We start from the raw sequence: 11,558 nt of genomic DNA, 5'->3' as shown, positions 1-11,558 counted from the left end.
ATTGACTATTCCAGCGTACAACATCTTGTGTATGTTCCATCCATCACCAAGTGGCACACATTGCGATGATCTACAAAGGTTGACACAAAAGCAGCCATAATTAGTTTTAGGAATGAGATAGACATGCTTTATATAAAAGAAGAAAATGTTTAATAAAAAGAGATTAAGTTATAACTAAAACATATAAATAGGAGTATTAAAAGGTATAAGTTATTATTTATTAGATTTTATAATATTATATTATTTATTTAGTATCAACAAATATATGTGCACTTTTGATTTCTCGTGCATTAATATTATGTAATATATATATATATATATATATAAAGTCAAGTGACATAGTCCTTCTCATGTGTGTTTTATTTATTTATTGAAAGCAAAAACATGTATCAAAAGATTTATAACAACTCACATTTCATATTCAATCGATTGAATTAAACTCATTTAATTCTTATGTTGGTTTTGAAAAAGAATCATTGTTTTTGGAGCAAAATGACAAGGGACTTAATTGACATTTGGAGGAAAAATCGACTTATTGAACATGAGAGGTTCAAAGTTACATAATTACAATAGTTAAAGAGATCAAAAGTAGAATTAGTCTTTTTTTTTATTTTTAAAGCTAAAAAATCAAACCTTTTCATATAAGTATTTGTCTAGAATTTAAAAATATATTTAAATAATTCTATATTTGTCAATAAGCTCATGACTCTCCTAATCATATATCAATAATAATATATAATTACAATAATTTACTGTTGATCATTTATAAAATAAAATCAAGCATATAACCCAAAGGATTGACGAAGTAATATAAGATTCCGTTATATTCACTTGAGCGAGAACGATCTATTTAGTGAAAGAACTTGTGTTTGATTCTCATCATATACAAAATTTTCTTAGGTTAATAGCAATCATGTATACAAATAAGATTAGTCTTTAATCTAATGGATTGGGAAACACATGTGGTCTCTAAGATAAAAAAAAAACATTAATTTATACATATAATTAATCATGTTTTCAGGTGAATGTTAGGTGTGGACAAAACTTTGGTGGATGTTGATCTTTATTTAAGAAATAAGACGAGCCTTTGGTTACTCAATTTGAAAAATGAGTAATGTAGGTCATATGAGCACTCGACGTCCACCCAACACACGTAGTTTGTGTATATATATGGTTAATTTTGTTTTCCAAATAGTTAAGAGTTAATAAAGTTGATTGTGTAAAATTATAGATATGTAGTGAATAATGCCATATGTTATTGAAATGTCATATGGTAGTTAACTTTGTATCTTAAGTGGTTTAAGTGTCACAAGGTTATTAGCGATTATACGTGGTCAACCGTCAACACGTGTAAATACTATTACTTTAACCTCACAACTAATTAATAATAAATAAATTCGCATGGTTATACATAATTATTGATAAAATTTATAGTGCCGTGAGATTACTGAAATGTTTAATAATAGTGTTAATTTTTCCTCGCAATGATTAATTGATAATGTCATGTTTTTTTAAAAGTTATTGATAGTGTAGTAAAATTATCATTAAAATGTTTAATAGTGATTAACTTTATCTAGCTAAAAAATGCAGTTAAAAAATAAACGTTATTTATCCAAAAAATGGTTAATATTAACCACGTCCATATATAGTTGTATACAATCCTGTTCATCGGATAGACGCTGGTTATACAAAAATCCAGCAAAACCCTAATCATCAGTACTCATAATTCAACTTCAACATATCAAGCCCATATTATACCCTTTTTCATTCATTTTTTTTTCTTTCTTTCATTTCTTGCATTATGCATGATTATTATTACATCATGAAAGATCATAGCAGAAAGAAAAAAGTCCCAGGTATTCCATCTCCCATTCATGCCATGTGGCATTGTTTTCAAAAGGGACAGAAAATCTAGGAATCAATAACTAATTAAGGTACGTAGTCTCAACATACAATATTCTTCAAGTTGAAGACTTCATGTCTGCTTCACTAGCATAAGAAGTAAAAAAATCTTCTTGATCATTATCCCTCTGCTTGATCTCCAGGATTTTCTCTACTGCTTCTTTCAAATCCCACCTCTTATCCACATCCCCTTCAACACAATTCAAGGCAATCTTGAGAAGCTTCCCCATCTCTCCCTCACTGTTCATTGTTGCCCCCATTTCTTGATCAAACACATCATTTGTCCATTGTTCTGGGACAACTGAATGCACCCAACTTGCCAAACTCACCTCACTCCCTTTACCTTTTTGCAAGAAGTTTGCAGGGAACTTCCCAGTTAGAATCTCAAGAATTAGTATTCCAAGACACCACACATCAGTCTTCTTTGTGATTCTTCCTTGTTGCAAATACTCAGGAGACTTGTATATCACCATGATGTCCTGAGCCAGATCCTGGTTTATCACTGGGACTAAGCCATAGTCTGTGAGAAGTGGCTCAAATGATTCAGTCAAGAGAACATTAGAGGACTTTAGATTTCCATGGGGTGCAATTAGGCTTGGCATGTCCTTGTATAGATTTTCAAGACCTTTTGCTATGCCTTTCACTATCTTCAACCGGATTGGCCAATCAAGGCTTGGTTCTCCAATGGATTGGTGTCCTGAAACAAGTCAAAAGACTAAGCATGTTATTTCTACGTACCATAATCAAAGGGTCATTTAATTAATAATATATAAGTTTATTGACTTTTATAATAATTATTATTACGTACCATGAAGGCGAACAGCCAAGCTACCATTCTGAACGTAGTCTGTGACGACGAGCTTCTCCTCCTTTCTATAATAGTAAGCGACAGGAGGAAGCAAGTTAGGATGGGTCAACCTCCCTATCCTTCTCATGTGCTCTTGAAACTCTTCCTTCCCGACATTGTTCATCTGCTTGAACCTCTTCACCACTATTGTTGGGCCATTCAACAAAGCAGCCTTGTAAGAAGAGCTGAAGCAACCACTACCCAAAATCTCAGCAGAGGCTCTGAGCAACTCTTGCATATCAAACCTCTGCCTATCATCTCTCAGAAAAGACAGCTTCATTTGGTCCCCTCTTCTGCTGTGGTTGGAGCTTATTGACCTTGTTGACCTCATACTTTCACTACCCAATTCCCTCACACGTCCTTTATTACCCCCGAACCCAGAGGCTGGATTCTCTACTGACACTTGATTTTTTCTTCTTCTGTGAAGGCTGAATAATACTACTGCTGCGATCATAATCACTGCCACGCAAACAACCACCAAAGCCACAACAATGCTCAATGTCGAGGACTTCGAATTACATGCTCCCAATGGGCCTCCACATAACCTTTCATTACCTGCATGAATGCTCATCATTTAATTAGAATATTCATGCGATATATATGCTCTAGTGTCATGTCAACATATATGTTATATATTAATAATTGAAATGTTAATGAGTGACTATAGTACTGACCAGAAAAGGAAGAAACTGGCATGGCTCCAAGGGAGGCAGGAATTTGGCCACTCAACTCATTATTAGCTACGCTAAATGATTTCAATTTGTTATGGGAACTAAAATATGGAATGGGGCCATTGAATTTGTTTCCCTCCAACCTCAACTCTATGAGCCTCGGCAGCAACACGAGGGAAGTTGGAACAGCACCGGTGAAATGGTTGTTGGACAAATGAACCTTCTTCAGCCACTGCAACCCTTCAAAAGTTCTGGAAGGAATCTCCCCAGAAAACTTGTTGTTGGAAAGATAAATAGACTTGAGACCAATCAAATGTTGAATCTCTGGCCATGCACCCTCGAAATCATTGTTCATGAAACTCAACGTTCTGAGATAAGGCAAGCCCTTGAGAGAGTCAACATCAATGAGCCCTTTGAGCCCCATGTTCTCAAGCTTAATGCCCCACACTTTTCCTTCGTAGCAGAGAACCCCGCGCCAATTGGAATGGCCACCGGAACAAGGAGGAACCGAAGCGTTCCAGGAGGACAGTTGTTGATTGTTGGTTTGCAAGTTTTGCTTGACGTTAAGGAGCAATTCAGAGTCAGAAGCTCCAAAAGAAGGAAGAACAATGAGATGTGGTGAAAGGTAGATGAATAGTATTATCCAAGAATGCCAACCGCTTAGTGCCATAGCTAGTGAAGAGCTATAGGCACTAGGGGCGGCGTGCGCGCCCTGAAGAAGGGACAGCTTCGCAATGGGGAGAGAAGGTGATGAAGATGATGATAGGGGTGGAGAAGAAAAAGAAGAAGAAAAATGAAGAGTTGGGGCATGGAAAAGCTTTGATAGCATTGGAAATTAGAAAAGGAAAGCCAAGAATAGGAGATAGAAAAAAAGGAATAATTTCAGAGAGGGAGAGGTTGACCAAGTCCCTCATTGGCTGCATTGCATGAGAAGGACCCGGAGAGCCCTTAATTAAAACTTTGCGCAGCACCCTTTTCCATCCCTATTTTTAAGCCTTCCTTTTCTGTTCTCATGACTCTACTTTGACCAAACATCTCGCCCTACAACGTTACACTCCCTCCCACTAACATCATCAATCATCAAACCGTGCATGCATGCATGCATGCATTACAAAATGTTCGTCCAGGTTCATCTACAATTATATATATAAGCTTCATAATTATCTGATCCACTTAACCCTACTCTCTAGAACATAGTCCACTCCAGGACCAGGACCAAGCATTGGTGCACAAATAATAATTCCCATTTTCTATCAGCCAAACGTGGTAGGTAATGACAGTTATTTCTGATTACAAAAAGAATTAGTATGAAAAATTATAAATAGCCCCGGCCCACTGAAAAATATTTTGAAGAATATAATGTTTTTGAAGTATAAAATGGGTTATTTCTTTTAATTTTCAAATGGATTTTAAAATGTGTATATACAAAAAAGAAATAGAGAAATAATTATATAAAATATTATATCAATTTTTATATTAACTGAAAAACAATTTTTAGAGGGAGGTCATTGCTAGTGTATATGACACCTATCATTAATTAATCGTTACTCGTTAGTATTAAAATGTATAATATCAATATTTTCCTTGCACTTAGCTGGATTGGAATTTCAAAGCTGAAAATCAACACTCGCTGAGTTGATAAAAGGTGAAATGACCAATAACATTTCTACAATATATACTTGCATATACATTATCAAGTTAGTAAATACGCGTTTATACGAGTTTATTTCAAAAAGTTTTAAAAAATTCTGATAAAACTGGAAAAAAAAATATTTATCTCTAAAATTAACTTAAACTAAACATACCATCAATAACGTCTTAGATTTCCAGTAAAAAACCATTCCAAGTTATATAGTGCACATGAGAATAGAGGGACAAAACCATACACACATATCACAAGGAAAAGCAACTTAAAAAAGGCGATAATTTCAGCTGCATGCTTAAGAAAACAATAAATAAAAATGTAGGTGTACAGAAAAGGAGAGTCAAGATGCCAATTTTTAGTAATCTAATACAATTTAATCGCTGGAGCGACTCGTAATCATTACAAGTGGAAGATCCAATTGCATATTATTGCATAAAAAATGCAGCCCTGGATTAAACTCTGCAAATGTGTGACTGACTCTATAAACTTGGTTAGGAACCTAGTAGACATATGGGCTTAATTACCACTTGTTTCCATCAAATGAAAGATTTCTACGACTTCAGCGAAGCTTTACTCTATCAGAATGAAGCATTTTTGGGGCTCAAATTCAGTATAGCCTACATCAACTAGACATAAACCATCAGGGGGTGCTGGAGGAGCAGTAGCACGCCTACATGTGGCATCCATGAGCTTTATCAATGCATCATCTTCAGCACCAGCAGCAGCTTCTCTAATTGAGGTCGCCACAAGCACTCGAACCATCTATAAAAATATGATAAGCCTCAACTAAGTCAGCGAGTGAAAATAAACAAATAAATACACATGCCACAGAAGCGGCAAGTTTTAGCCCAAATTATCACGCCAATTATTTTACTGAGAGGAATTAAGACTGAGATTTTCACGAGAAAACATAAGAGAACGGTACTTTTGCAAATATTATTGAGGATAAAGGGACTATCGAAGACAAGCTATGTGCCAGAAAGCAATCAGGGAAATAGAAAAACCTTCTATCGGTAGAAGGATAAAGCTTGTGTCTTTAAATTGATTCATCTTTGTTTGGAATATCAACTTGTTATAATATCAAGCCATGTTAATATATCAACTTCTATTCATATTAAGTTACATTAACCTTGCAATCAAACTTATGGTGCTTTAGTTTTCATTTTTGCATTAACAATTTCCTTATATCTATATTTAGTAAAAGTTCCAAGAGAAGCCAAAACCTTCAATGTTTATGTTTCCGCTAAGGAAAGCAAAAACACAACAGTTACCTTACGCAAAAAGCGATTAGCTACCAGCTCAACGCACATAACATTTGTTTCTTCTCCATGATCCTAAAAATGTCACAAGTGAAATCAAACATAAATATAGCTTTTCTCTCAATAAACAAAGTACACAGTAAATCTAAGGAGTCAGTGAAATCATAGCTAGAAGTGATTGAATTACATTTGACATTAGGGGCGACAAATGATTTGAAAGACGTCTTAGATGATGCAATAAACACACATGTAGTTAAAGACACAGGAATTCACACAGCTTTTAAACAGCTAAACCCCAACATAAGGATAGTTTTTGATATGTTACTATATTTAATTAGAAAACCAGTGGAAAAACATTTTTGCTAAAACTACATGTGCTTGGGAAGAAAGTGAAGTGACAAATCATGTAAGTAACTAACTATCCATATTTGGGCCAAAGCAATGTAGCCAATCTGGGGTAAGCCACATCAACAAACTTAACCACACATACCAAGAGCCACACAAGCTCAAATAATTTCAATTATAGAATAACAATTGTGGGCAACAAAAAAAAGAGATAAAGGTAAGACCCAGAAAAAGGTTACATGGCACTCACAGTTGCAGGCAGTTTGACTTCCATAGCTCGAGCATGGTAAACAAAACACTCAGTTGGTGGACCACTGAAACAGAATGACAGTCATAAGCCAATTGAATAAATGATAATTTCCCTCTTATAAGTCATCATAACACCAACCAAATATGTTAGTGGTGTCATTCAACAGCAATCTCAAAAGCTTAAACTATTAGGTGAAAACACATGAATGATTTTTATATTATATTTCTAGCATGCTCCCTCACGCAAGAGCCCTTTCAGCCTTGAAGCATGGAAAATGAATAATTGCATGCATAGGCCCACCTACTTTGGGCTGAAATTAGACTTATTTTATTAGAAGAATAAGGGAAGAAAGAATTGAATTCTAGAGCTCTTGGTCATGAAGGCTTTGATGCGATCTTATGAATCAACTATCTCAAAAGCTTTGTTAGATGAAGACACATGAATGATTTCTATATATTATATTTCTAACATGTGGGCCAACTATTCCTTTAGTGCTCACAAACTAAAGCCAACCACTTAAATTTGTTTCATCTGAAATAATGGAAATAATTTAAGATTCAATTCCAAATAATAATCACACAACCATTAAATTTTTCTACCCCTCCCAAAAATATTATGTGGTAGTTTCTATAATGTGCACTGCAAATGAATGAGATAATGAAGTGAGCAGAGATAGAAATTCAAGAATAAAGTTCTTACTCATTTCTTGAAGCTTTTGTATCACGGGCAAACATTTTGTAGGATAACAATTTTCCTTCTAATTTTCGCAAAAGCCGATTTACCTTGCTTATGCTGAACGCATAGGATTTCTTTTCGTTTTCTAACTCATCCTTGCTGGCAGAATCATGAATTTCATTATATTTAAAACTGTCATAAAACTCCCCATTGTCACTACTTTGGTCAGTATACCCTCCATTGGTGAGTGGAAAAATATAAAGGTAACGCCTCCATTTGGCAGAGAAATTAGGATGAAAGACACGTGACACCTACAATAAGTCACACCTTATCAGATTAACTATTTTGCGAAGTGTGAAGATCAAAGAACTCAATTCTGCAAGCCATATTTTTATTTTCGTTTTCTTTTTTCTTTGGATTCAAGGCAATTGATAATTCTATTGAATATTAGCTTCACATTGCAGATTACTTAAGGATATTACCTCAGAAACTGATATGACCCTAAGTTTTCCTGGTGCTGCATGATTGATAGCATCCTCAATATCTCTTGGTTTAACATCCTTCTTCCAAGTGTCTGTGTATAATGAACCCTAGATCAGGGGCAAAAAGGCTTAACCAAAACCAAAGAATGATAAACATGAATCCACTCACCCACCAACCCTGCATGCCTCAATAGTTGGGAAAAAATTATGCAACTTCTGAACATTTTATTTCCTTTCATGGCATAACAATAATTTAATACATTGAAAAATATAGCCATGCATAATTAGAGCTACTTCCTCCAAGGCTATAACTTGTGTTCATGCAAAAATGCTTTAGTGTTCTTGATTCCATACATAAGAACATGGGAACATTCTACTGAAGAAATGAAGAAGGATTTCTTTGGTTCTTTCAAATTTGATACCAGGCTTTAGTTAGTATTTCATATGTTATAAATGATTTCTATAAAAAATTCTTACATGCTGAAATCAGAGGGTGTGACAATTCATATATACAAAGGCTTGACATAGCAAAAGCCTTGCTAAGAACAGGGAAATGACTTACAGAAAGAACAGACTTGTTGAAGGCCTGTCACTCCTTTGTCTGTACGACCAGCAACAATAGCACAACCTTCAATAGGCAAACCTTTGTCCTTGAGCAGTTGAGTTTTCTTTTCATCAACAAATTTACCAAGTGACCCTTCAACTATGCTGCATGAAGAAATGAGTACAAGAGCAAGAAGCATAATGATCATCCAATAAAAAGATAATTGACTAACATACTTGTTCATTTTGACTACCATACATGTTAATATAGTTACAAAATAAAAGGCATGTATGCTTAATCCAGAAGTGGGGGCATAAAGCAGTAAAGGAAGATACAAATGAAAAACTGTGTTCAATTTTATCCCAGTTTTCTCAAATATATCAATATGCAATGTAAGGATCAAATAATAGGTCATGGATTTTTTATACGCGTAACAGTAAAGTACAAACAGAGAAAGCTAATTGGTAAAGGCATGCTATGTGTAATGGAAACCACAATGTGCTTGTCTTTTAATTCTGTAACAAGAAAAAAGCATCACATTCAACTATTCGTAAGAGTCCTGCACAAATCAATGATGCTTCCTAAGATATGCCATTTGAAATATGCACAAGACTGTAGAATTTGTAAGAAGAGCAACATGCCTTTGGACGGTGTTCAAGCCTGGCTGCTTTTGCCACCCATCAAATGAACCCCCGTGATACGAAAGAATGATTTTAAAGGTTGTCCTTGCCCACCTCCCACTGCGATCCTCAGATGCAACACTTTCCAACTCACTTGAACCAGAAAGTGCTGCAATTCCAGTATCATTGTGATCAACAACAAGTGTCTGATAGAAAGTCACGAAATTAACATACAAAATAGTTAAAGGCAATACCCCACACACCTAATCATGCATAATTTTCAAGTACAAGGAGATAGCAGCATGCAGTATCACGATTCACGATCTTCAAAATAAGATAGCATTGCTTTTATATTGAAGACATGGAATCGAAATTAGAAAGTTAGGGCTCAAATGTTAAAAGAAGGAAAATTACAAAATTACCTGGGCTCCGAAGAGAAGTGGCAGAGACAAGTTGGCACGGACAATGTTCAAGTAAAAATCATTTACTCGTTGCCAAGGCCTTGCATACATAAATTCGAAGCTCTCTCTGTGAAACCCAAATAACACCAATTGCAATCAAATTAAAGAGAACAATTAGAAGGTTGGCATCAAATCAATGTCAAATTAATATAAAATGGAAATAAAAAGAAGAGAGTTAGTTACCTAGCGGTCCATCTTGCGTATTTGGAGGGATGAGTGTGGTTGTAATGCACGTGAGTTTCAGTTTGGCGTAGGTTATTCATGGAAATGGAGGAATGAAAGAGTAAGCGATATTGATGTTGATGGTGCTGAAGGTGTCTTGAGAAACAGATGAATATATGTTTGCCAATGCCAACAGAGTAAGCACTAAGCATAAAGAGCATAGGCAAAACAAACCTACAACCACGGTGCTGTGGATTCAAAAGGAATTCCAACCCTGAATCAATTTCGCTATTTTCTTCCACTTTTCTTTTATTTTTTATAGACACTTAAACCCAAGGTTTTACGATGCCTTTTTCGAGGAGGAAAAATAAATAAAATGAGAAATAGAGAAAAAAAATTGCATTATTTGTGACAGAGTTAAAAAGGAAAGAAGTAAAACAAAATGCTTAGATGAATACAAATAAATAAGTCATATTCAATTTTTTTTAATTATTTAAAAAAAATAAAGGATAAAGTTGCCTGGAGAAAGTAAAGATTAAAAGAGTGTATTACAATCCGTAACGATACACCCTTAGAAAATTATTTACATACAAATCATTGTATTTGCAACAGTGTTATCAACCCGCCACTCATTATTTTTGTTATTTGTTAGAGCATTTTTTTTATAACAGTAAGTTTCTTAAATTATTTTTTTTAATCTTGACTATGTTATTATTAAGAAATTCATATATAATTTTATTTTAATTATAAGAAATCATAGTGTATTTATTGACATTGATCAATATGAAAGTTTTCTTCTTTTGAGCTCCACGTGTATTTTGGCTTAGTATGGTAGCAACAAGTTTTTTGCCCACATAAAAGAAAGACTTCATTTTCGAAAATATTGTCCTATGTGATTGAGAATTTAATTTTATAGGACAATATTTTAAAAAATGCAGTTTATCTTCTGTCATTAGCCAAACATTTGTTATATACAAGGACAAAAAATCTTGCTAAAAAAATTGAACTGGGATGAACTATTTTTGTCAAACTGATTTGGAATCAAACTGCTTTTAAAGAATTGGTTCATAACTAAATTGGTTTTGAGCTGCTTTGGAACTATTTTTATTGTTCTACAAATCAATTCGATTCAAATCAAATTTATTTCGAAAAAATAGTCCAATTTAATTTCACCAAACCGGTTCGATTCGGTTAAAAAATAGTTTAGTTTTAATTGATTATCTTGTACTCCTAATTGCACATCTTCCTTAAATATTACAATATCAATGTTGTACTTGAAGTAATTTGCATGAGGTTTCGTTCGTGATAGACTATTATGAGAATTTGAATGAAATGAATGTTGTGGGTCTCATGCATGTGTCCGATGCCAATCACGAAGGGCTTGAGTGTCAAGGTAAAAAGATACATGAACGAACTGCCTTGTTAATATTTTTCCATACAACTTCGTTGCATCTACGTGAAATGCACCAAATTATTATAGCTAGGAGTTATTAATTATCTTGTGAAAGTTGTCATAGCAACAAGAATAAACACTCCTTCAAATCTGTCAACATCCTGAATTGTTTGTTAAATAATGGGACAAATACCTAACCAAACTATCATTTCATCATCACACCCAAAAAAAGATATGCAAGTCAAATTTCTGGGATTTTCACAAAAAAGCATGTTACCGGACACTAGACTCATTTTTTTTTC

General features: G+C 34.3%; 2 protein-coding genes across 2 annotated transcripts; both read right to left on the bottom strand.

Annotated features, from left to right (window-relative positions):
• Window positions 1–1,644: 1,644 nt before the first annotated feature.
• Window positions 1,645–4,208, bottom strand: LOC114424682 (pollen receptor-like kinase 1). The gene is made up of 3 exons (XM_028391540.1): window positions 3,424–4,208; window positions 2,711–3,304; window positions 1,645–2,599 (listed from the first exon to the last, which is right to left on the bottom strand). The coding sequence occupies exons 1-3, from the start codon at window positions 4,088–4,090 to the stop codon at window positions 1,962–1,964; spliced, it is 1,899 nt and encodes a 632-aa protein (XP_028247341.1). The 5' UTR covers window positions 4,091–4,208; the 3' UTR covers window positions 1,645–1,961.
• A 1,119-nt stretch (window positions 4,209–5,327) lies between these two features.
• Window positions 5,328–10,172, bottom strand: LOC114421720 (tRNA pseudouridine synthase A-like). Its single transcript, XM_028387779.1, has 9 exons — window positions 9,885–10,172; window positions 9,663–9,768; window positions 9,262–9,446; window positions 8,639–8,784; window positions 8,077–8,168; window positions 7,619–7,905; window positions 6,920–6,983; window positions 6,337–6,399; window positions 5,328–5,827 (listed from the first exon to the last, which is right to left on the bottom strand). The coding sequence occupies exons 1-9, from the start codon at window positions 10,082–10,084 to the stop codon at window positions 5,636–5,638; spliced, it is 1,335 nt and encodes a 444-aa protein (XP_028243580.1). The 5' UTR covers window positions 10,085–10,172; the 3' UTR covers window positions 5,328–5,635.
• Window positions 10,173–11,558: the final 1,386 nt, after the last annotated feature.

Source organism: Glycine soja, chromosome 8, assembly GCF_004193775.1.
Source record: "Glycine soja cultivar W05 chromosome 8, ASM419377v2, whole genome shotgun sequence".
Taxonomy (NCBI): domain Eukaryota; kingdom Viridiplantae; phylum Streptophyta; class Magnoliopsida; order Fabales; family Fabaceae; genus Glycine; species Glycine soja.
Note: the sequence above shows the minus strand (reverse complement) of the source record. Positions and strands in the feature narration are given on the sequence as shown.

Coding starts and splice junctions, on each gene's coding strand:
- LOC114424682 (XM_028391540.1), bottom strand. CDS start 4,090: ATGGCACTAAGCGGTTGGCATTCTTGGATAATACTATTCATCTACCTT. Junction 3,305..3,423: donor GCCAGTTTCTTCCTTTTCTG/GTCAGTACTATA, acceptor GCATTCATGCAG/GTAATGAAAGGTTATGTGGA. Junction 2,600..2,710: donor CTTGGCTGTTCGCCTTCATG/GTACGTAATAAT, acceptor GACTTGTTTCAG/GACACCAATCCATTGGAGAA.
- LOC114421720 (XM_028387779.1), bottom strand. CDS start 10,084: ATGCTCTTTATGCTTAGTGCTTACTCTGTTGGCATTGGCAAACATATA. Junction 9,447..9,662: donor CACTTCTCTTCGGAGCCCAG/GTAATTTTGTAA, acceptor ACTTTCTATCAG/ACACTTGTTGTTGATCACAA. Junction 6,984..7,618: donor ACAAAAGCTTCAAGAAATGA/GTAAGAACTTTA, acceptor ATTCTGTTTCAG/TGGTCCACCAACTGAGTGTT.